Source organism: Somniosus microcephalus, chromosome 6 (genome assembly GCF_052327205.1).
Source record: "Somniosus microcephalus isolate GS21.2 chromosome 6, FLI_Smic_1.0, whole genome shotgun sequence".
NCBI classification, from domain to species: Eukaryota; Metazoa; Chordata; class Chondrichthyes; order Squaliformes; family Somniosidae; genus Somniosus; species Somniosus microcephalus.
The window spans coordinates 83,997,973-84,024,472 of NC_140992.1; the positions used below are offsets into that span (position 1 = coordinate 83,997,973).

A 26,500-nucleotide genomic window follows, 5' to 3' on the forward strand; every position below is an offset into this window, starting at 1 on the left:
CCTCTGCTCTAAACTGCTGTGCAGGTTTTACTGCGGCCGGCTAGGGATCCTGGGCCTCGGGATTTCCGGAAGCTGCAGCAAAGTGAGGACAGCCTCGGGGAGCAATCCTTTTAGTCCGGGAGAAGCAGGAGTGCTTCCTCCTGACCCCCAAGCTCACCTACCATCAGCCCGCCCCATTCAAACACCACCCCTCCCTAGGGGTTGGATATTGGGCCCCCCAGGGATCGGAGCCTCCCCCCCGTCGGGGATCAGGGATCAGACCCCCCCACCCCCAAGCTTGGACGCCCCCTCCCAGGGCTTGAAACCGCACCCCCCCACACACCTGGTCCTTGGACCCTGCATCTACCTGTTTGTTGTGGCATCCTGTCTAGCGTTCCCTGCCCGACTGGAAGCTAACCTGGCAATCAGGACGAGGAATCTGCCCATGAGGTCACACGCACGCGGTGGAGTTAAAAATGCATAGCGTGCTGAGAAACATGGACTTCCGGGTTTCCAGAGGTCGACCGTTCACCCTCCACCCCGTCCTAGGCGGGTCAGAGACTTCAAAATTTCAGCCGTTGTTCATCCAAGCACTCCATTAATGATGGCAGTGCTGTCAATGGAATGCAGCTTTATAACCATTCTAAGCATATATCAACAGATCATTATGACAGTATTTGTTACTGTATAACTATATGTTCACGGTACTAAAGCAAAATACTGTGGATGCTGGAAATCTGAAATAAAAACAGAAAATGCTGGAAATACTCAGCAGGTCAGGCAGCATCTGTGGAGAGCAAAACAGAGTTAACGTTTCAGGTCAATGACCCTTCGTCAGAACTGGAAAAAGTTAGAGATGTAACAGGTTTTTAAGAAAGTGCAGAGGCAGGGAAAGGGGGGAAGGGAGGAAAGAACAAAAGGGAAGGTCTGTGATAGGGTAGAAGGCAGGAGAGATTAAATGACAAAAGAGATGCAAGGCAAAAGGAGATGGTAATGGTACTGCTCTCATTTGAATGTGAATTTAATTCAGTTATATCAACCTTCATTTTTCAGTCATCAACCATAACCAAAAGTTCATTTAATTACTATTAGGCACCTAACAAAAGTACCTAAATGGTGCCAAACATAGGGGTCTAAATTTAACATTGTTTCACCTGTTTTATAGGCCTAAAGTGGGCACAACGACAACCAATTTAGCCTGCACCCAATCCGCACGGGCGGATGGGCCAGTGCTAAATTGGTCAGCGCCTTCAGTTAGGTGGCCCAAAACTTAGTGCTGTGTTCTTAATGAGAAAGTGCATGCTTCCATGTTAAACACGTACCAGTTAGGATGGATGTTTTGCACATGCATGTGTAAGGATGTATGAATAGAGATATCTTCTGGTGAGGAACGTGCAACTAGAACTAGGGGGCATAATCTTAGAATAAAGGGCTGCCGTTTCAAAACTGAGATGAGGAGAAACTTCTTCACTCAGAGGGTAGTAAATCTATGGAATTTGCTACCTCAGAGAGCTGTGGAAGCTGCGACATTAAATAAATTTAAAACGGAGATAGACAGTTTCCTAGCTGATAAGGGAATTAAGGGTTATGGGGAGCGGGCAGGGAAGTGGACGTGAGTCTAGGTTCGGATCAGCCATGATCCTATTGAATGGCGGAGCAGGCCCGAGTGGCCGTATGGCCTACTCCTGCTGCTACTTCTTATGTTCTTATGTAACTAACAGTCTGCAATATAAAACTTGTCTTGCCAGCTTCACTACGCACTGTGCAGCTCCCACCCTCGGATTGGTAATATAATGGAGTTGTAGCCTAAGTTACTGTTAACAAAGGCATCCAAGAAAACACTGTGGCGTACCGATCACAGAAAGGACACAATCCGCTTTTCGGTCCATAGACTATAAATCAGGCGTCATGCCTTTAAGAAGGATCACACCTTTAAGAAACTCGATCTGCAACATAGTTAAGCCCAGAGCGGGGGAGGAGCAGTCGAAGCTGTGGACTGATGAAAAGCAGTCGGACTTGGTGTAGTCTCTGACGCCATTTTGTGTTCAACATGTAGCCTCAACAATTAAACCTTTTCTGTTGAACCTCTCCGAGTTCAGTATTTTTTGCTAGGAGTACGTAGACTCCTACAACACTACAATATACTATTTATCACACTTGCATCATGATTTCAACTGAAAAATAATTATTATGATTGCAGTTTTTATAACCTAAGAAAGTCAAATAAATAGCTTTGTGAGATAAAATATTGGTTGCCACTGGTTTTATTCCATACAAGAATAGTGGAAGATGTATCATGGTTAGCAGTTGTTTGATATGATAATTCATTTAATAAGTGAGCCTGACTGGATAACTCATAATTGACTAAATCTGAATGGCTTATGGTCATTTTCAAGGGCGGAGCTGTTTATATTACACTACTGGGCATGATCTATTCACTTAGTAACATTTGTAGTATGTTTTAAACTGACTTTATATGTGATAATATGTTTTCATAAATGTTAATTAGTTAATGGAGAAGTAAGTACCTTGAATATTAATTATCATAAAATGAACTTTTTTATTTAAAAAACTTTATAAATATAAAATATTTTTGGTTTGTCTTGGGATGATATGTAAACCATGGGGCCGAGTTTCTGCTTGCTTCCGCTAGTTATTATTAGCGCAATCTGGGTGGAATAGGCCAAATCAGCACGATGGAGCAGGGAATTTTAAACATAACTGAGTTTCGCTCAAAACCACTTGCATTTGTGTTTTCCGCAATCTTTTACATTGGTTCAAGATTCAATGCGCCTGACAGGCCCCGTCAACAAAACTAGCTATGCCCCCAGATTGAACCTGCAAGATTCCGCCAATTGCTCTGGTTCAGGAAGGTTCTTCAAATTGTGCTAATTGTCTTAAGTGCACAGGTTTTAAAGGTTTTAGGCATGTTTTAAAGGTTTTTCATATCAAAAGATATTTAATTGACTAAGAAACCGACTAGTGCATTTATTTTCTGTTACTTTAAATCCGCTTGCTCACTGGCTATCCTTGTTTAAAATGCTTATTTTTGCTGATAAGCACATTTTCAGCTGTATTACTAAAACTGCACCAGGTTACCACTCTTAAGTACATCAACGAATACTTTTTCAATAGCAAAATACTTTTTAATGAGAAGAAAAAAGAAACAATTATATTCTATTACACTGCCTGATTGCGCTGGTTCATGGATGATTTTACGTTTGTGATTATGCAAATTCATTTGTGGAAACCTGAAGCCTAACCTAACCAGCGCAATTTCAAGCACATTTTGGGTGCAATTTCCCAATTGCCGCAAAAGTGGAAACTCTTCCCCAATGTTTTTTTCTTCCTCATTCTTTGCTTGTAATAGTCAACAAACTCTCAGTGCAGATAGAGAATAAATCATATTTTTGTGTATTCAAAATCTACTACTAGAAATATACAACACCAAAAACAGATTAACAGGTCATTCATCTTACTAAACAGTTTGTGGGATGTTACAGCGCATAAACTCGCTGCCTTATTCTGGAGGAATAGAATTGAAAAGCAAGGAAGTTATGCTAAACTTGTATCGTACCTTGGTTAAACCACACTTAGAGTACTGTGTACTGTTCTAATCTCCATGTTGCAGAAAGGATAAAGAGGCACTGGAGAAGGTGCAAAAAAGATTTACAACAAAGATACCAGAACTGAGTGATTATAACTATCAGGAAAGATTGAACAGGTTGGGGCTATTTTCTCTAGAAAAGAGAAGGCTAAGGGGTAACCTAATAGAAATCTTTAAAATTATGAAGTATTTGATAGCGTAGATGTAGGGAAGATGTTTCCACTTGTGGGGAGTCCAAAACTAGGGGCCATCAATATAAGATGGTCACTAATAAATCCAATAAAGACTTCAGGAGAAACTTCTTTACCCAGAGAGTGATTAGAATGTGGATCTTGCAAGGAGTAGTTGAGGCAAATAGCATAGATGGCTTTATGGAGAACCATGAGGGAGAAAGGAATAGAAGATTATGCAGGTAGGGTTAGATGAAGTAGGGTGGGAGGAGGATCATGCGGTGCATAAACACCGGCACAGGCTATTTGGGCCGATTGGCCTGTTTCTGTGCTGTAAATTCTATGTAATACGTAACAACAATAACTGCATTTCTAAAAGTAATGTTTTTGAGCTCTTCAGAACATCCTGAGGATGTACAATAATGCAAAAATGTATTTCTTAACGGCCTGTTATAGCAGTCTTTTAATTTTGATCCCAGGAGCCTGGCATCCATTGGCCAGCTCGAAGATTTTATGATGTTAAACCTGTTTTCAATAGGCTGGTGGCAGACTTATAGACCCTGGGTCTGCAAGTCTTGCTCTAGTTTAGAGTGCAATGTGACCATGAACAGAACACACCATGGCAAACAGTGGATATGATAAATAACTCCACTTGATTTAATGTGAGATAACCACAGATGTGTTTACATTTGGCAATAACTAGAGTGCTACTGGGGAGTGAGGGGTTAAAGAAGAGAAATAGTTAAGGACTGATCTGAAGGCAGACCATTAACAAATGGATGTACTCCATGGGAATCCCCTCGAGATTGTCACTTTCACTGTTAGAGCAAATGGGAAACTAATCAGATTCGAAGTATGAAGTTTAAATCTTACTTTAATACAGAAACAATTTTTGGGATGAGTAGGGGAGAATTGTCTGGGAGACATCTAATAAATCAGTGTTTAACAAGCACATTATTTATCTTTAGAACTTCCTTCCAACAGCCTTGTGATGTCACTTTGTCATTTGTGATGCCTAAGCAGTGCAATTGTGATTATTACTTTGACTGGTATTTCTCCTCAGAGTGTTGAAATGAATGTACACGATGCACCTGCCAGATGTTACTGTTCTAGTGACTTGTGTATCATCAGCTGATCCAAGAAGTTTTCGCTTTTCAACAGGTTTCATCACCATGATAAACGTCTTCATATAATGCCTATGACCATGAGTGTATAGTGTGGCTATAGCGGTGATGAAAATGACTCGTCTTGTGTTGTCAGTTGTTCTTTTGGTTTCCTGTGAATGGTGTGCTTTAGGTTTTCATAATTCAAGGTATCTCAGAATTTTACGGCACAAACTGCGTTTTGAGGGATCTGAGCAATGGTTCGTCCAGAGATTGGATCATTTCAATGCCGCTGATGGGAGGGTGTGGAACCAGGTAACCTTTAATGCAAATGAATGACAGAGTTTACTCATTCCAGAAAAACAGACGATTGAAGGAAATAATGTAATCCATTGGCTGTTCCCTGTTAAAAGATTTATAGTCACCTACATATACAATAGACTATGGATAAGTAAGAGAGTATGCGCACACAGATCCTCTGTGCTATATTTTCAGAACATTTTGCTGATTTTGAATAAAATAATTGTTATTGTAATGTGTCAATTCCTGTGCTCCCAGAACATTCTCCTCTGGCAACTTCTTGTAAAATATTTTACCAAATTTAATAGATAAATGTAGTTATGTGATTCGATCACCTTTAATTTTTAACTCAGTTTTAACTTAATGCAATTATATTAAGACAATAATGAAAAATTACAAAAGTTTGCACTGCAGAGTTAGTCAGTGTTATTATTTCAACAGAGACTTTACATAATTCCCATTACTGTGTATATATATATAGATAAAGATAAGGAAATAAGTTCCTAAATTCTGTAATACAAGAATAATATTTGATCATCCCAAGGGCATGGTGTAATGTTGACTGTGCTGGGCAGACAATCAAGATTGAGTAGCAGAAATCGGAACATAGGAACCAGGAGTAGGTCATTTCATCCCTCAAGCCTGTTCCGCCATTCAATGACATCATGGCGAATCTGCAATCTTACTCCATATACCCGCCTTTGCCCCATATCCCTTAATAACCTTGGTTAACAAAAATCTATCAATCTCAGATTTAAAATTAACAAATGATCTAGCATCAATTGCCATTTGAGGAAGAGAGTTCCAAACTTCTACCACCCTTTGTGTGTAGAAGTGTTTCCTAATTTCACTCCTGAAACGTCTGGCTCTAATTTTTAGATTATGCCCCCTAATCCTAGAATCCCCAACGAACAGAAATAGATTCTCTTTATCTACCCTATCTGTTCCCCTTAATATCTTGAAAACCTCGATCAGCTCACTCCTTAACCTTCTAAATTCCAGGGAATACAACCCTAGTTTGTGTAATCTCTCCTCATAATTTAACCCCTGGAGTCCGGGTATCATTCTGGTAAATCTACCCTGCACTCTCTCCAAGGCCAATATCTTCTTCCTAAGGTGTGGCTCCAGAACTGCCCACAGTACCCCAGGTATGGTCTAACCAGGGCTTTGTATAGCTGTAGCATAACTTCTACCCCTTTGTATTCTAATCCTCTAGATATAAATCTAAGCCCTAACGAATATTGTGGAGTTTTTTTTATTGCTTTTGTGGATCAGGGATTAGTTAGGCAAAAGTTTACCTCTGGAACTTAAATGGGTAGGAAAACATCCATGATTTGATAAACTGTACATGAGCCAAATGGTATTTTCTCACTCCACTGTGACTAATCTCAAAATTGTTCAATGCTGCACTTAAAAAAGCCCACAATGGCAGTACAATTAACCAAAATTCCAGTGTTGTCCATCTCTAAAAGGTGTTTTTCATAGCATACAAGAGCACTTTTTAAAATATCATGGCAGCAGTATCAGGTAATTGGCTATAAGTAATGATGTGAACATTTGTCTGACTTAATGTACTTAATTTCCTTAGGGTGCAGTGTCCTGGTCAATCCATTTTGTTTATAACCTCATTACTTTTTTGTTGGGGTAATTTCCCAATAAAATAACAGGAAATGATTTTTCAAAAGACTCACTATTGTAATAATTTATTGCTGTTATTGATGACAATGCAAAAGTTCTGTCTAGTTCCTTAGGGCTGGATTTTCCAGGGGGTCAGCAGGTGCGATCGGTGGCGGGTCGGGTGGGAAAGCGTTTTTCTCCCCCAGCGAGTTGGGACCCCGCTGTGAACCCACTGCCATGTGCCTTTTCCTGATATTGGGTCTGTCAGCGCTGAGCAGACTCGACACGCAGCGGCGGGTTCACAGCAGGGGATCCAATTCAGGTAATTAGTGACTTGTTCAGAGCCACTTAAGAATGAATTTCAGCTCACCTTCTGCATTTGACAGCTCGCCCACGGGGTCCACGCTTGTCGTGGACCACATCTGTCAAGCTGAGGTGGGAGTTCAGTGGCCATTGAATTGACAGCTGCAAATGTACAGTAAAAGCTCCCACCTTACAGAGATATCTTCCCTCAGCCACCAACTCTTCCTCACTGCATTTCCACAACAGATTCACTGTGCTGCAAGTCTTTACACAAGTCTCCATCCAGTCTGACCTCATTACCTCTCTCACCATTGACAGATCGCTTCTGTCATCTCTACTTCACCTGCCATCTATTCTATGAGCATGGGTGCCCTTTATAATCTCTCACCTTGGTCCTCAGAATCCCACCACTATCAGCAGCACCAGGCTCACCAGCAGCACCAACAACAACACCAACCTGCTCCGCAATCACCTGATGCAGCACAGGACAGAGGGCATCAGCACCCAAACACACTGCTGCCCAGGAGACCAGGGATGGCCTCAACATGGCCAGATTTACTTCACTTGACGTTGTACACCCTGGCTGCTACATGAGGCTCCAGGTTGGCACCACCCCACACCAACACCATAAAGCATCCCTACAATGCCCAAGCCATTCCTTTCACACTCATCACCATTGTGGGGGATACCGTTATGTCTCACCATTCACTGCAACTCACTAAGCCACTTCCAAAGGAGCACACAAATCTGTCCAAGAATGCAAAGTGTTGAAAATAAAGGTTTCAATGTTTGACAGCACATTTACAGAAACTTTACATCAACATTGCATAAAACACTCAAGTGCCTACCCTTGTGTGTTGTTAGCTGGTATGATTGCACTAGGATGAGGGTGAGTGTGAGTGTGAGGGGTGGCTAGTGAGATGGGGATGTGATAATGTAGATAGAGAGGGATGGGTGGAGGTGCAAGGTAAGTTGGTGTAAGGATGTGCAGGAGTAGCTTAGGGAAGGCAGAGTGATGGGGATGTGATGAGTGGCACAGCAGGATGAGGTTGAGTGTGGCTTTGTACTAACGTTTTGTGATCTACTGAGATCATTGAAATGTTTGCGGCACTGCACCCAAGTCCTCCTGACGACATCCCTGCTTGTGCCCTCCTGTGCAATGTGCAACCAGGCTGTGTTGATCACCTGGGGTGGTCTCCTCCGCCCATGGGAAGGGAAGAGGACCTCCCTCCGTGCTGTGACTCCTTCCATAAGCATATGAAGGGAGTCATGGGAGAGCCTAGGTGCAGCCGTGTACGTCTGTGCAGTGCTTGTCAGTGTTTGCAGCACCTCAATGCTGTAGGACACTGACAGCACAAATGCCAAATTTAAGTTGGCCATGGTCCCTTTAAGGAAACCAGCTGATGATGCGTCAACAAATGATGTCACCAGACCCGCTTCCTCTAATTGGCTGGCAAACGCGCTGGCCCCATCAAGGGAAATTAATTTCAGACAGCGGGCTGGAGCCAGCACCGGGGTCAGGACCCGCCACTGTCATCGCCCGCCACAGACCCACCGAGGTCAGCAAAATCGCGGCCTTAGTTTTTCATTCAGTAATTTAATTTTGGATTTAATATTTTTGAAGCGATAATACATAAGTGGTATACATTTAGAGTAAACTTCAAATAAATTTGGCAAACCAGTACTGCTCCTTCTTTGCTTTTATTTTCCCAGAGATTTTATATCAATGATACATTTTATCAGGCCGGGGGTCCTGTCTTTCTGATGATTGGTGGAGAGGGGACTGCAAACCCAGCATGGATGGACTATGGTGCCTGGTTAACATTTGCTGAAAAGTTGGGTGCCCTCTGTCTACTTATAGAGCATCGTTTTTATGGAAAAAGTCAGCCAACAATGTAGGTTAACAAGTTGTGCTTCATATTATTTTTCACTATTTCATATGATATTTGAGTAAGATTTCCCTTTTTATTTTGTGTTTTTATCTTTTTCATCTGTCTGCCTGACATCTGAATCTGAGCAGATGGGGCTATGCAGCCTGCTTCCAGACCACCACAAGTATCCTCTGGAGGTTAGCTACAACAACAACTCTTTCTTCCTTTAAGACGCTCCTTAAAACCTACCTCTTTGACCAAACTTTTGGTCATCTGCCCTAATTTCTCCTTAGTGGCTCGGTGTCAATTTTTTTTTTTGTCGTATAACACTCCTGTGAAGCACTTTGGGACATTTTACTACGTTAAAGGCGCTATATAAATACAAGTTGTTGTTGTTAGCTAGTTCGTAGAGGCCACCAGAGACCATATGGGCACAGTTATCTCCACTGATATTCAGTCCTTCTCTCTTTCGTCAGCTGTTGAATGCCGCAGTCGCTGCTCTGCATCTTCCTGCATCATTCTGCTCAGGTCAAGAGCTAAAGGAGAAAAAATACAACTAATGCTTATTCTATGGTACTTTTAGTGCACTATGATGCAATACCATCACACTGCCCTGTTTAATCTTCTTCACCTGACACCTTTTTATTGTTCTGCTTTTAATGTATGCTATGTTCCTGAGTTCATCAAAAAAGGCAATTCTTTCATTTACTCTCGTAAATTGTGTGGAGAAAAGTTGAATGAATGGAGGTGGTACAGTAATTGTTACACAAGTGACTTGCATAAACTTACCTCACAGCATTTTAGTACACTTCAATCAACCCCTTTCCTGAAGAATTGCTTGATATCAGTCCTAAATTTACCTTTTACTATTTTGAAGCTGTGTTTCCTTGTCCTAGTCTCGCAGTTGAATTTAAAGTAGTATTCCGGATTTGCCTTTTCTATTCCCTTAACTGTCTTATGTACCTCTATTTGATCACTTCTCAGGTATCCTTTGTTGTGTTTGTGTATAATAAGACACAGACTGCAGGAGAAACGGTACAACAGGTGTTTACTGAATGAGGGTTACTCTAGAACTAACTATACAGATCACTACTCAGGGTTTATATACAGGTGTGGTCACTGCCGGTACTACAGTATACAGGAGCTGTAAAAAGTAGTTCTCTTCCTTAAAGGTACATACATTACAATTCCTCCCCTTTTAGATTAACAGTACCATAACACTCATTTAACAATTAAATATCAAACTAATTACAATTAACACTTTTAACATGCAACATTAGCTGAAAATAGTCTATTTATAAATTCAGTCTTTGGGGAGGCTTCCTGATTCTTTCTGGATAACGCCTTTCCCGAGTGTCTCGCTCTTGGTGCGGAGGCGATTCTAGCACCCTGTCGTCAGTTGATTCATCAGCTTCCAATGCTATTGTTTCTGAGGTAGATGCGACCTGTACGTTGGGTTCCTCACCAGGTACGTATGGCCGAGACATGGGGTTGACTCGTTCCTGTGACTCTAGGATCTGGTCAGCATGGCGTCTCACAATGTTCTCCCCAACATCCACTGTGTACATTAGTGGCCCCCGCCGTGTGCATATCGTTCCTGGTTGCCATTTCTCTGTTCGGTAGTTGCGGGCCAAGACTGGTTGCCCTACATTGAAGCTCCTTGTCGGCTTCTCATTGATGTGCTGGAATTGCTTACTCTCAACATCTCTTCGTACATTTGGTCTGAGCAAATCCAGACGAGATCTCAACCTTCGGTTAAAGAACATCATGGCCAGGGCCTGGTTGGTGACTGCATGTGTCGCATTTCTGTAGGCTAACAGGAAATTGTCCACCTTATGCTGCAGTGGAATGTCGTCATCGCACATGGCCTTTACTGCTTTTTTAAAGGTTTGTACGAACCTCTCAGCCAATCCATTTGTGGCTGGATGATACGGGGCGGATGTGTAATGCCTTACCCCATTCCTTTTCATAAATCTTCGAAACTCTTCGGACACAAACTGTGGTCCGTTATCAGAGCAAATCTGCTCTGGCAAGCCGTTCCTGGCAAAAATGGTCCGTAGGACTGCAATAGTTTTCTCCGTGGTGGTGGAGGACATTTTGATCACCTCAGGCCATTTCGAGTGCGCATCCACGGCTATTAAAAACATTGAGTCCATGAATGAACCAACAAAATCAATATGCACCCGTTGCCATGGAGATGAGGGCCACTCCCATGGGTGTAGAGGGGCATGTGGTGGTGCATTTTGGACTTTCTGTCATCCTGAGCAGCTCTTTGTCAGGTCCTCGATTTGCTGATCGATCCCTGTGATACTGCCACTCTTTGGCATTTTTGGGTGTGGTTAGACTGGCTTAAAATAGCGTCTCCCGCGCTTTCCTTTCTTCCCCGCTGCGACTTAAAATGGCGTCTCCCGCGCTGCTGCCACCGCCGCTCTCGGCGGTCCTCGTGGCAAATGGCGACGCCCTGTGGGTTTCGTGCGCTGCTCCTGCGCTGCTGCCAATGCCGCTCTCTGCGGTCCTCGTGGCAATGGCAGCGCCTCGTGTTTTCCTGCGCGCCTCTCTCCCCCGTTGACGCTGCTCGGCCCTTGAACACCGGCTGCGCTCTTCTCTCTCTCGTCTCTCTCCCCCGTTGACGCTGCTCGGCCCTTGAACACCGGCTGCGCTCTGCTCTCTCTCGTCTCTCTCCCCGTTGACGCCGCTCGGTCCTGAACACCGGCTGCGCCCTGTGCGCTCTGCCCTCTCTCTCTCCCCCATCGATGCTGCTCGGCCTTTTTCTGTGCCGCTCGGTCGGCTCTAGCCGCCGCTGTCCGGAAAGGGTCTGTGCAGTACCTGTTGCCAGCCCGTTTTGCTGGACCACCGTGACTGGAAAGCCAAGCCTGGCTCTCGACAGGCTCCCCTGCGATGCTCAAATCTCCCCTGGATAACTGGGCGGTTGCCCGTGGTCGACGCCCGCGCTTCTGGACTCGACCTCCTTCCACTGTTCTCCAGGAGCGAATCCCTGGGAGGTGATGCAGAGTTGCAGGTAGGTTCGAATCTGCTCGTCACCAATGTTGTGTCTGTGTATAATAAGACACAGACTGCAGGAGAAACGGTACAACAGGTGTTTACTGAATGAGGGTTACTCTAGAACTAACTATACAGATCACTACTCAGGGTTTATATGCAGGTGTGGTCACTGCCGGTACTACAGTATACAGGAGCTGTAAAAAGTAGTTCTCTCCCTTAAAGGTACATACATTACATCCTTTATCAAGGCTGAAAAACCCAAATTTCTCCAACGTTTCCTCATAGCTCTTTGACACTGAAGGTCAGCCTCATGCTTCTTCCTTTCACTGCCTCCTGTGCTTTAATATTTCCCTTGTTTCTCAGCAACCATAACCAGACACAGTGCTCAGGTGCAGTCCAAGCGAAGTGTTTTGCAGTTGGATCACAACTTTTTCTGACTTATATTCTTCTATTTTGACTATGTAATTGGTTAACAAAATTGAGGCTCATGGAATAGGTAGATCAGTGGCAGCTTGGATAAGGAATTGGCTTAAGGACAGAAAACAGCGAGTTGTGGTAAATGGCTGTTTTTCAGACTGGAGGATGGTAGACAGTGATGTTCCCCAAGGGTCAGTGCTGGGGCCACTGCTTTTTTTGATATATATAAATGACCTGGATATTGGAATACAAAGTAGAATTTCTAAATTTGCCGATGACACCAAACTTGGGGGTGTGGCAAACAGTGAGGATGATACCAATCAACTGCAACAGGACATAGAAAGGCTAGCAGAATGGGCAGACAAGTGGCAGATGGAATTTAATACAGAGAAGTGTGAGGTGATGCATTTTGGCAGAAGGAACAGGGAGAGGCAATATACAATTAATGGCACAGTTTTAAAGAGTGTGCAGGGACAGAGGGACCTGGGAGTTAATAGGTCCCTGAAGGTGGCAGGACATATTGAGAGACTGGTTAGCAAAGCATATGGGATCTTGGGCTTCATAAATAGAGGTATTGAGTACAAAAGTAGAGAAGTTATGCTGAATCTTTATAAAACGCTGGTTAGGCCAGAACTGGAGTATTGCATCCAGTTCTGGTCACCACACTTTAGGAAGGATGTGAAGGCACTTGAGAGGGTGCAGAGGAGATTTAGCAGAATGGTTCCGGGGATGGGGGAATCTTAGCTACAAGGACAGGTTGGAGAAGCTGGATTTGTTTTCATTAGAGCAAAGGAGGTTGAGGGGTGATTTGATAGAGGTGCACAAGATTATGACGGGTTTGGATAGGGTGGACGGGGAAAGGCTGTTCCCACTAGTTGATGGTACAAGGACTCGGGGACACAGATTTAAGGTTTTGGGCAAGAGATACAGGGGGGATGTGAGCAAAAACATTTTTACACAGCGAGTGGTGAGGACTTGGAACTCGATGCCGACGGAAGTGGTGGAAGCGGAGACACTCAATGTTTTCAAGGGGAGTCTGGATAGGCACTTGAGGGAAATAAACTTGCAGGGCTACGGGGATGGGACTGACTCAATTGCTCTGCAGAGAGCCGGCATGGACTCGATGGGCTGAATGGCCTCCTTCTGTGCCGTTATGACTTGTAGGGAGCGATTTTTCCACTGGAGGCGGGATGGAGGCGTGTTTCAATTTGGGTGGGTTTGAAACCAGATTCCACTGATAGTTTTCAAAAAAGTGCGATTTTTTCCCTGATTGGCCAGTTGATTTCAGAGGTGTGGGATGTCCTTGGTCAATTAGTGTTTTGGGACTGAAACTCGCCTCTGCTGACATCACTTTTCCAGCCTGATTTTAGGGCTGCTTGCTGCCTTGGTTCATTCCACTGGATTTCTGCCGATGCTGCACCACCTGCAACATATTCTGAGAAAACACTATGTCCAATTCCAAGGCAAGGGCCTCCCCGAGGCTCTCGGATGAGGCGCTGCAAATGTTGATTGAGGGGATGACAGCTAGCAGGGGGGTGCTGTTCTCCTCATCTGGGAGGAAGAGGCCCCCCAAAGAAACCAAGGCTGTGTGGGTCCAGCTGGCAAGGGATATAACCTCCGGATCTTTGTGCAGATTAGGTGAATGTTTATGTGTATTGATGAAATGCCATCCCTGTTGGAAAGCATTAAAATAATTTGATGCCAAAATGTTGGCGTTATGGCATCTGTTCTTTCGCCTTAGGCAGCTCCACATTGTGGGCTCTGCGACACTTGCGTTGTCAGGTTGGTGGCCAGAGTGAAAGGAGGCCAGAGAGTCTATTGTCAATGATGTCCTAGGATGGAGCAAAGGACATGTGCCAACTTGGGCAACCTTTGCAAATCTGGTCATGATAAGTGTTATAAATCTCATCATCAAGAAACTACTTATGAAATAATGCTGGACGGCCAGCTGGTGGCACCGTCCAAGGAGTATAAATACTCGGGCGTGGGCCCCAGCTTGCCAGGGACATTTTGTAAGACAAGGAGCTAGTGAAATACAACTAGACCTCCATGTTCTGAAACAAGTTGATTAGAGCCTTGCTTTATGCTCAAACCAAGTGCGTAGTGAGTTTTATTACGTCAATAAGTTCATCCCTTGCAGCCTGGGCTCTGACCTCCTCCTCCTCCTCCTCCAGATCCTCCTCCTCCTCAACCTCATCTGAGGTCCATGCAGAAAGAAAACAAATAGTTCCCATTCTGCTTATAGATGCCTCCTTTGGGGAAGCGCTCATTGCAAGCGGGGGGAGGGTCTTCCAAGGAGGTCCCACAGTTGATGGAGTCAAGCTGCAGCACCTCCGACTTTGGAAGGACTTTTAAAAGTGCTCAGAGACCTTTTAAAGCCAAGGTCTGACACCTGCAAGTAATCCTTGCTGCAATAAATGATGTCTTGTTAGACCTGCAGCAGTGAGGCCACCCACGAGTCAACCCGCCATGTTTACCTGCCGTGGTTTAGGAGGTGCGTGGATCACACCGAAAAGCTGGAAAAATCACGAGGGCCTCTCAAAATAGGCTTAGAGAGGCCTTTAAAGAGCATTTAAGGATGTTAAATAGCGCAATGGCCAGCTGGAGGCGGAAGCATTTCCCAACCTCCAAAACCAGCACCGGCAAAATCCCACGGAGGCAGGTTCTGAACCCAACCTCTTTCAAGCTGATTTTCCCGCCTTTCCCGCCTCCAAACCCGCCTCCTCCGACATCAGAAAATTGCCCCCTATGACTATGACTCTAGTTAAACATTCTATTGATTTTGTTGATTGCTACTCTGCACTAGTTGGGCATGTTGAGCATCCAGTCGATGAAGACTTCTTGGTCTCTTTCAACTACCTCCTAAACTACCTCAACATCATTCATGGTGTGTGTGTGTTGTCCATTTTCCTTCCCATGTGTTTTACTTTACATTTGTCTGTATTAAATTTCATCTACCATTGCTCTGCCCACCTACATATTTTGATTAGCTCAATCTGGAATTTCTGAGCTGAACTGGCTCTTCTGTGGGGAAAGTTGTCAATTGAATTAGATCTGCATGGACATAAGACAATTTTGTGGCCTAGTTTTTGGGGCTTGCATGGAGCATCCATATTTATAATTAAATGCCCTTTTTCAATAATATAATGAGCATTTTTGTGACTATTTTTACAATTTAAAATTGGAAACAACAAAAGTAATTGTCAAAATGTTAATGGTCCACAAAACAACAGTCAGTGCAACATAACCACCTCCAGTTTCATAATTATATGAAAAAGGAAATAAAAAGGATAAAATGATTTAAAAGCAGTTTTTGTCATGATAGCTTTAGTACAAGACATGAGGGTATGGAACTGTACTATATAAAAAACAATGTGAGCTGCACATGTCTCACACTACATCTGTCTTTCTGTATTTTAACATAAGAACATAGGAAATAGGAGCAGGAACAGGCCACTTGGCCCCTCTAGCCTGCTCCGCCATTCAATAAGATCATGGCTGATCTTCTGTGCTCTTTGAGGTGAAAAATTGTTCCTGGCTTAATGATACTACAGTGACAAGGTTAGGATCACACTGGAGGGTGGTAGTTTCAAAGGCAAATCATTGTATAACAGAAATTATTAAATATAAAGATAGACCAGTCATTCTTTAAAAATTAACTAATTTTCTGACTAGAGGTCTCAGTGAGATGGACAGGCATTCTTACTGGCTAGGTCTAAAATATTAATGATAAATATAACAAATATTCTTGTTTCTTTCTTTAATTCATTCTTTGGGATGTGGGTGTCGCTGGCAAAGCCACATTTATCCCCCATCCCTAGTTGGTTTTGAGAAGGTGGTGATGAGCCTACTTTTTGAACCACTGCAATCCATGTGGTGAAGGTACTTCCACAATAGGAAGTCCCAGGACTTTGGCCCAGTGGCAGTGAAGAAACGGTGATATACGTCCAAGTCAGAATGGTGTGTGACTTGGTGGAAAACTGGAAGGCAATGTGCTCCCATGTACCTGCGGCCTTATACTTCTAGGTAGTGGAGGTTGTGGGTTTTGGAGGTTCTGCTGAAGAATCCTTGGCGACTTGCTACAGTGCATCCTGCAGATAGTACACATTGCAGCCATGGTAAGCTAGTGGTGAAGGGGGTGGATGTTAAAGCTCATGGATAGGGTGCCAATCAAGCAGATTGCTTTGTCCTGGATGGTGTCAAGCTTCTTGAGTGTTCCTGCAGCTGCACCCAACCAGGCAAGTGGAGAGTATTCCATCACACTCCTGACTTGTACCTTGTAAGTGGTGGACAGGCTTTGGGCAGACAGGAAGTAAACCACTCACAGCAGAATATCCAGCCTTTGACCTGCGCTAGTAGCCATGGCACTTATGTTGTTATTCTAGCTGAGTTTCTGGTCAATGGTGATCCCCAGGATGTTGATGGTAGGGGACTTGGTGATGGTACTGCCATTCAATGTCAAGGGGAGATGGTTAGGGTCTGTCTTGTTGGAGATAGTCATTGCCTGGCACTGGTCTGTCATAAATGATACTTGCCACTTTTGAGTCCAAGTCTGGATGTTGTCCAGGTCTCACTGCATGCAGACAAGGACTGCTTCATTATCTGAGGAATTGCGAATGGAGCTGAACACTGAGCAATTATCAGTGAACAGCCTCACTTTTGACATTGTGATGGAGGGAAGGTCATTGATGAAGCAACTGAAGATAGTTGGGCCTAGGATGCTGCCGGAACTCCTGCAGTGATGTCTTGGGGCTGAGATGATTGGCCCCCAACAACCCCACCCGTTTCCTTTGTGTTAGGTATGACTTCAGCCACTGGTCCCCATTGACTTCAATTTTACTAGGGATCCTTGGTGCCACACTCGGTCAAATTCTACAGTGCCAAAAGCCCTCCAAGCAATAATTCAGGTTGGGATTTCATACAAAGGGCAGAGTGATGATCAAAAGTTCTGTTTTCAAGTACACTTTTGTAGTTTGTTTCTCTTGATCTAATGCTGAATTTTAAAGTGAAATTTGATATTAGTGAGTAGTAAAAGTATTTCTGAATTTCCTTTAAAATGCATGCTTAACGTTAAAAAACTTAACCCTCTTCTGCTGTGTTTGTTGAAATTTTCTTCAAGGGACTTGAGCATTTCAAATCTTCTGTACCTTCGTAGTGATCAGGCACTCGCAGACCTTGCCCACTTTCGAACTATGGTGGATGTGAAAATGAACCTTTCGCTCAACAAGTGGATTGCTTTTGGAGGTTCTTATCCAGGATCCCTTGCAGCATGGTTTAGACTGAAGTACCCACATCTGGTCCATGCTGCCGTTGCATCCAGTGCACCAGTGCAGGCTGTTGTCAACTTTCCGGGTGAGTACTGCCAATCCGTTATTAAAGCTGTAAGTGTTGCGTTTATTTCTCCACTACTCTCCTGAGGAAGTTGACTCTTAATGAAGTAAAAATTAGAACCAGGAATCCTAATTGCTTTCTCTTTTTCCTTATTCGGCACAGAGTAGGGTTTGAACCTAGGATCTTCTTGCCTATATGATTGAGTACCACCCCATGTGTTGCATTTACCTACTATGTTATTAATTGAGCTGCTGTTTCACTGAAGTTAATCCGTCTTTTGGATGAGACGTTAAATAGAGGCCCCATCTGCCCCCTCAGGTAGATGTAAAACATCCCAGTGTGGCAAAACCACTAAGAGACTCTTACAGTGACTTACATAATTGTCTGTAACCAATGTTATTACCTCTAGCATTAATTGTCTGTAACCAATGTTATTACCTTTCAAGTTGGCTCTGGTTAAACAGAGCTAGATCGACAACATCGCGATCTGACGCGATGACGTCACCACGTGGGTCACGTGACGTCCCCTTCGGCAGGAAACGTGATGACGTCATGACGTCAGAGGTAGAGGGCGAGGCCAGCCAGTCCTCGTGTGGATTGAAAGAGAAAAGACCTGTTTTGAGCTTCTCCTGTAGTTTCTTGTTTTGTAAAGTTCTTAGACAATAAATTCAGTTTGTTAACTTCCAGTAAGTTATAGATTCTTTGTTAGGAGTGCAGAGACTCCTACACCAGGGCACTATTTGAAGAAGATCAGTGGAGTTTTCCCAGTGTCCTGGCCAAAATTTATCCCTAATCCCATGGGCAGGCTTAATGGATCAGATGGTCTTTTCCTGCCTGTCAATTTTGTATGTTTGTAAACCAACACCTAAAACAGATGATCTGGTCATTTATTTCGTTGCTGTTTGCGGGAGTTTGCTGTGTGCATATTGGCTGCCGTGTTTCTATCATTACAACAGTGACTACATTTCAAAAGTACTTAATTTGGCTGTAATACGCTTTGGGATGTCCTGAGGTCATGAAAGGCACTATATAAATGCAAGTCTTTCTTTCTTTTGACTTTCTTTTAACTGAAAACTTGCTACTCACTGCTGCTGTCTTAAATGGATATAATCTAGCACAGTGCAACTCATTTTCCAACATTGTGCAAATGATGATTAATTGCATCATCAGTACACAGGATATATTAGTTATTTCAGGAACGTGTTTGTGTCTGTGTTTGCCTGGTTATTATGCATACAGTTTCCTTCTTTAACAATGTAGTGTGTGATGAGGTTATAGTCCTTCTGAAATAACAACAGAAAATGCTGGAAAAACTCAGCAGGTCAGGCAACATCCGTGGACAGAAATTTGAGTTGACGTTTCAGGTCGAACCCTTCTTCAAAACTGGAAAGAAAAGATGGATCGGAGGCAGGGCTGCGATCGGACAAAAGAATAAAAGAAACAAAAGAAGTAAAAAAGAGACAATGAAAGGTGTTAGAAGCTAGACGAGATGGTAATAGGCTGAGATTGGGTGTAAAGTGTACTGGCAGGGCAAGGGATAGCTGCCAGGTGTGAGAGCGAAACAAAAGGAAAGGGGGGGGGGGAAAAGAGTGGAAAAATTACAAGAAAAAATGAAATAGGGGCCGAGGTTATGATCTGAAATTGTTGAACTCGATATTGAGTCCGGAAGGCTGCAGAGTGCCTAATCGGAAGATGAGGTGCTGTTCCTACCCCCCCCCCTTTCCTTTTGTTTCACTCTCACACCTGGCAGCTATCCCTTGCCCTGCCAGTACACTTTACACCCAATCTCAGCCTATTACCATCTCGTCTAGCTTCTAACACCTTTCATTGTCTCTTTTTTACTTCTTTTGTTTCTTTTATTCTTTTGTCCGATCGCAGCCCTGCCTCCGATCCATCTTTTCTTTCCAGTTTTGAAGAAGGGTTCGACCCGAAACTATAAAGTCTGTGGGTTGTGCAGTTAATAAATACACAGACTTCAGAAGTAACAAACAAACAGGTCTTTACTATTCGAAGGTCCGGGCGAATCTGCCCCAGAAATCCTGCTACAACACTTATATACTGGTGTGGTCACTATCGGTATTACAGTATACAGAAGCCAAACAAATAGTGCCACACCTAAAGTAGTTCCCTTAAAGGTGAACGGTTACATTCAATAGTTCCCTTAAAGGTAGACGGGTACATACACTACAATCCTCCCTTTTTAGCTTATTACTTACAGAGTCCCCGTTAAACATACATATCTTCAACTTCCTATAAAACAAATTACAGCTATAATCTCGGTGGAGTCAATGTCATATAAAACAATTTACAAATATAATCTCGGTGGAAACAGTTCACAGGTTCCGTCTCTGCGGAAACAGTTCATAGATTCAGTCTCTGATCTTGACTCGTTCCGAACAACATTTCTTTGGGGTAGCCGGTTCACCTGGCTAGCGTGACTCCTCCATAGCCTTTTTCTTGACGTAGCAGCTTGAACTTTCGTCCTGTTGAACCAGCAGTGCGGACTTTGACAACCAACTGGCTGTCTTGACATTTACCAGTTTTTCAACTAATTTAGCTCCTTTCGTAATGTCCCGCCTGGAATGGTAGAAGTGCTAATATTTTAGACAGTTATTATCTTCTGCTTCTTCTTTTTCTTTTCTGCCTTTTTGAAACTCTCGGAGCTCCTTTCTCGGCTGCCAGCTGTAGCGCCACCAACTCTCTAGGTTCCTTAGACCTTAAGTGCTTCATCCGGATTTCAGCACTTTGAGAGTTTTCATCACAAGCTGGGCAGACCACATCCTCATAATATTCAGTGTCACTCAACAGGTCATGGTAATATTCAGGTTCGTCCTGAGTTAGGCCAGCGAGAGAGACTTCTTCTTCCTCCTCACCCGTCTGGACGTTAGCTGACGGTGGTTCCTTCCCTAAACATCTTTCTTGAAAAGCCTTCTTCATGCATTCATATTCATCCCGCTCTTCCTGGGTTATCTGCCATTCCTTCACGATGGACCTCATTTGTGAGTTCAATACCTTCCTTTCCACCGGTAATTGCGTTATCAGGCTATTTAACCCTTCTACTGAAGTAACGGTTTCCACCTTCTTCTGTTCACCTTGACGTGATTCAACGTACTTTTGGCATCCTTGTAAAATTTGTGTTGCCACCTCAGCTATCTCCGTGACTTTTGAGAGCTCCGAACTCGTTCCCCCTGAAGATTGAAGCTCGTGTTCAGATTGTTCCCCTTGTAGAGTCTTGTCCTTCAGCATATGAAGGAGTTGGCCGACCGTTAACTCTTCCCTGGGAACACGGTGGATCAGAGTCTTCTCCATTTCATCCACCTCTTTCTCCAATACTTCCACCTTACGTTCCTCTTGAACTTTGGCTTTCAGCGCTCGGAAAAGTTGCGCCCTGATGCTCTCTAGTTCATGTTCAGGGACCATTCTTACAGTGTCCTGTTCTTCCACTGCAAGGATTCCCAGTTGAATCTGTTCTTCAAGTTGTTGAACCTCAGACATTGCCGCCTCATATTTGTCTTGGGTGTCCTTCAATGTTTTTATAAGTTCTTGGACATCCTGTCTTTCATGCTCTGCCATGATTTTCACCTCTAATTGCTCATCTATGGATGGAGCTTCTATCGATGAGTCTGTCTTGGCCTTGAGCTCATCAAGAATTTCCTGCAGCCTTTGGACTTCTTGCTCATGTTCAACCTTTAGTTGTTCATATGCTTCTACTGAAACTAGCTTTTCGGAGGCTGCCGAGTTAACCCCCTCCAGAATTGTAGCCTGGGCCTGTTCATACTGTTCTTTCAACTTCTCACACTCTGCTTGTAAGGAGTCGTAAAGAAGAACTGGAATAAAATCCTGGCTCCCTGAAGATTCCTCTTCCTTTGGTTCATTCTGTAAATATTCTAGTTCCTGAACAGCATCAGGGGAATGTGATTGGTATTTGACCATGATGGCTCTATGGTCGCTCTCTGCTTGAGCTAGCTGTCTCTGTAGTCTTTCCAGGTTTCCCCATTCGGTGTCCCAGAACTTTTCCATATTTTTCATCTCCTGTACGAGACGATCACTCAACTGTTCTAATTGTTGTCGTACTTTGACATAAGTTTGCGTCCGAGCTCGGTGTTCTTCCATCATGGATGAATCCTTTGCTTGAACAGGCTCAGAATTCTCTGTCAACCTGGAGTTCTGCTCTGCAGCTTTATTCTTCTTGATACCATAAGTCCTTCTGCCTGTCTTCGTTTTCGACTTGGTCTTATCATCATCCATTTCAGAATCTGAGCTAATAGCTTGCACCGAGTCCTCCCTCATTATGGCTTTTAGGTAATGCCATTCCATGTCTATTTTCTTAATCCACTCCCGTCCTAGAAGTGGTGGTCCTCCCTCAGGTAATACGTACAAGCTCATTCTTGGGTGTTCTTTACCCCTATCTCTCACCTTGACTCTTATTTTCCCCACGGGGTATACGTTATGCCCCGTGTATGTCTGTAATACGAACTTGGTATTTCTTAAAGGTATGTGAGAGAATAGCCGGTGGTAGTCCCTTCGGTTGATGACTGATAGAGCTGATCCAGTGTCCAGCTCCATTCTTATTTGGACTCCAGCTATTTTTAGTATGACCCAGATGGCCTGTAGATCCGTTTCTTTACCCACATTGTGGATTCTCAGACTACCCAGCTCCTGATTATTTGGGTCTGAGTCTGAATTCTGTTCGTCTGAACTCTTCTCAGCCACCTTGTGTACCTTGTTGTACTTTTCTGGTGGTGGCTTCCTTTGATTATTGATCTTTTTCCCGGACCGGCATACCTTCGCGATGTGACCCAGTTTGCCACATTTCCTACACTCTTGGTTCTTAAACCAGCATTGATTCTGGTCATGCGTTGTCTTCCCACAACGGTAGCATTTTGTTGTGCTTGAAGTAATTTAGTCCACCCCGAGTGCCGCCGCCTTTAGTTGCATTTCCGCCGTTCCTTTCGCTGCGGCTTCGTGCGATGCAGCTATAAGGACAGCCCTGTCCAGTGTGAGGTCATTCTCTTCCAGTAGTCGCTTCTGCGTCCCTTCTTTGGACAATCCGCATACGAACTTGTCCCGCAGCGCTTCTGTCAGATTCCCTCCGAACTGGCAGTATTTCGCTAGCCTACGCAGTTCGACCAAGTATTCCGCATTGCTTTCGTCTTTCTTCTGCGTTCTTGCGTAGAATTTGAATCGTTCAGCCAGCATCAGCGGTGTGGGGTTCAAGTGGTCCTTCAGCACAGCCACAATCTCTTCGAAGGTCTGATCCGCTGGTTTATTTGGTGCTATTAGATGCTTCAAGAGCCCGTATGTTTTTGCCCCCATCGAGTTTAGCAATGTTATCGCCTTGTCGTCTTCCTCTATTTTGTTGGCTTCACAATAGATCTCTATGCGTTCCACGTACGTGGCCCGTCTTCTATTTCAGAATTAAAGTCGTTAATATTCCCTCGCTTAGGCATCTTTCTTCCCTTGGGAGCAGCACCAGTATTTCTTATTTATTTATTTGTTTCTAAGTGTTGTGTATGTAATATGTATGCTACTTTAACCCTATGGCCAGGGCAGCACTACTTTGTAGGGCGTAGTGATACCGTAGTACCACTCCTGGCCATAGGGGTATAAATAGTACTGCGGGTACTGATCTCCCCTCAGTTCCCGCCTGTGGGTATGAAGTAAAGACCTAAGTTAAACCCTTCCAAGCTGTCTCTTCCTTTTTGTATCAAGTATATGCGCATACTTTACACTGGCGACTAGGAACGTTCGAACTCACCAGTACAAGGTGCAACAAAGGATCGGTAGCAGTACGGGGAGAGAAGCTTCTTACCAGCCTGCAGAGTCCAGCGTCGACCGAAGGAGGCCACCCAGTTCAGGAGGAGCGGCAGCAACGGAGCGAGAGAGAGAGGTTCCAGCGAAGGCTGCGGCAGCTGAGAGAAGAGGCTGAACGGGCGTTCCAGCCACGGGGCAAAAGTCCACCCAGGGTCAGGTAAACTGCAATCCTTCCTGGGGAACGCGAGCTGCAAGGGCCAGAACGGGCAGGCGATCTGGGGAACAAACGGAGCCACGAGGACTAGCGGGCCACGAGAGGGGAAGGTCGTTGTAATAGCGGCGGTGGCAATAACGGGAGCTGCAAGAAAAAAAAATAACGAACCTGGAGAGACGTCGTTGACAGCAGAGGGAGAAAAGGCGGGAAAAGCGCCATCTAGTGGACAAAGGGGAAAGTTTTTCTCTTCAGCAGTTTAAAATGAACAGCGCCATCTAGTGGACAAAAGGGGGAAAGTTTTTCTCTTAGAAAAAAAAATAACAGCGCCATCTAGTGGAAAAAGGCGGGAAAACCTCTTCAGTACTTTTAAAAATGGCTAAAGAAGCTCGGTTGTCAGAATTTGTTGCCGACATAGAAGATTGGGACGCATATGTAGAAAGGCATGAGCTTTATTGCATAGTAAACAAGGTGAAAGATGACGAAAAGGCAGCAACCTTATTAAATTCTATGGGGGCAAAAACATACGGTCTGCTGAGGAATCTTCTTACTCCAGAAAAGCCAGCAGACAAAACGTATGCCCAAATTGTTGATACGTTAAAGGAACATTTAAACCCTAAGCCACCATTTATAGCGGAAAGGTACCGCTTTTACAGACGCGACCAAAGGAATGATGAGTCGCAGGCAGCCTATTTAGCTGAGCTCAGACGGTTGTCCAAACATTGCCAGTTTGGAGCCTTTTTGGCGGAAGCGATCAGAGACAGATTTGTCTGTGGCATGTTAAATGAGAGTACACGAAAACGGTTGCTGGCCAAGAAACAGCTCAGCCTAGATCAGGCGATAGAAATAGCATTGGCACATGAAGCAGCAGCACAGGGTGCTGCCCAAATACGACAAAATACAACCGGCTATGACACCCATGAGGTGACATTTCACAAAGGTAAATGCTACCGTTGTGGCAAAACCACCCACGACCAAAGTAATTGTTGGTTTCGTGATAAAATATGCCGGCAGTGTGGGAAAAAGGGGCATATAGCGAAAGTTTGTCGGTCGGGTACGAAACCCAATAGTGGGGGCAATCCGAGCAGTACCAAGGCAAGGACAAAAATACATAAGATATCTGACAGTAGCTCAGACGAGTCACAGGAAGGCACAAAAGCAGAGCCTAAAGGTCTGGGATGTCTCAAGTTATATGGTGTAGACAAAACGGAGGACCACAGCACAATGTGGGTTAAAATGAAGGTAGCAGGCGTCGAAGTTAATATGGAGCTGGACACGGGTTCAGCCCTATCAGTAATTAATGAACAAGATTATAACAGGCTGTTCAAACGCATTCCCTTAAAGGATACCGAAATCAAATTAAAAACATATACGGGACAAAAAGTTTACCCGAAGGGAAAAATGCAAGTAACAGTTAAATACAATGGCAGAAAAGTGCCAAGACTTTATTTATACGTCCTACCAAACGGCAGACCACCACTTTTGGGTAGGGAATGGATAAGAAAAATCCATTTCGACTGGAAGTCGATACACGAGATAAAAGTAGAGACCACCAAGGATGATGCAACCATTACAAGCAGGCTGTCGAAAATATTGGCAAAAACGCCAGAGGTGTTCCAACAAGGGCTGGGGACCTTAAAGGACATTAGAGCAAAAATAACTATTGCTCAAGACGCAAACCCCAAGTTTTGTAAGGCCAGACCGGTGCCTTACGCCATCCGGCCAGCTGTGGAAGCAGAACTGGATGCCTTAGAGAGTGCAGGTGTCCTTACAAAGATTGAGTGGAGCGAGTGGGCCACGCCCATCGTCCCAGTTATAAAGAAATCTGCAAATAACACGCCGGGGGAACCAAAGAAGGTTCGCATTTGCGGGGATTTTAAAATAACTATTAACCCAGTCCTGCACACGGTACAGTATCCGCTGCCGCGGATAGAGGACATATTCGCATCGTTAGCTGGGGGTAGACACTTTACGAAGATTGACCTTTGTCAAGCTTATTTACAGATGGAGGTGGAGCAGGACTCGAAAAAGCTCCTAACGATTAACACCCACAAGGGATTGTACCAGTACAATCGCCTGGTATTTGGTGTGGCGTCCGCCCCAGCCATATGGCAGAGGACCATGGAACAGGTCCTACAGGGCATTCCAGGAACGCAGTGCTACCTGGATGACATCCTGGTGACAGGACAAACGGATAACGACCACCTCGCTAATCTGGAGCGAGTACTTCTGCGGTTGCAACAATACGGACTCAGGGCGAACAAGCAGAAATGTGAGTTTTTCCAGGAACGTATCTCATACTGTGGTCACATTATAGATAAGGAAGGCCTGCATAAGTCCCCAGAAAAGATCGAGGCAGTAGTGAAGGCCCCGCCCCCTGAGAATGTATCTCAGTTACGATCATTCTTAGGCCTTATAAACTATTACCATAAGTTCCTCCCGAACTTATCGTCCATTTTACATCCACTAAATTCATTGCTGCAAAAGGGAGTCTCCTGGAATTGGGACGAAGCGTGTGAGGCTGCTTTTAAAAAGGGTAAACAACTCATTACATCAAAGGAAGTGCTCGCACACTTTGACCCAAAAATGCCAATGAGGTTGGCATGTGACGCCTCCCCGTATGGTATAGGGGCAGTGTTGTCACACAAATTTCCCAATGGGACGGAGAGGCCAATAGCATTTGCCTCAAGGTCGTTAACTACAGCCGAAAGAAACTATGCGCAAATCGACAGGGAGGCCCTCAGTCTGGTGTGGGGTGTAAAAAAATTCCACCACTATCTACATGGACAACGTTTCACACTACTGACGGATCATCAACCGTTGGTGTCCATATT

At 44.3% G+C, this 26,500-nt stretch overlaps 1 protein-coding gene across 1 annotated transcript in view; it reads left to right on the top strand.

Moving 5' to 3' along the window:
• The first annotated feature begins 17,491 nt into the window (after nucleotides 1-17,491).
• prss59 (serine protease 59, putative) overlaps nucleotides 17,492-26,500 on the top strand; it is an 84,559-nt gene continuing 75,550 nt past the window's right edge. The window contains exon 1 of the mRNA XM_085991984.1: nucleotides 17,492-17,751. Within this exon, the coding sequence (XP_085848110.1) occupies nucleotides 17,563-17,751 (189 nt within the window). The 5' untranslated portion in view covers nucleotides 17,492-17,562. The remainder of the gene's footprint in view (nucleotides 17,752-26,500) is intronic.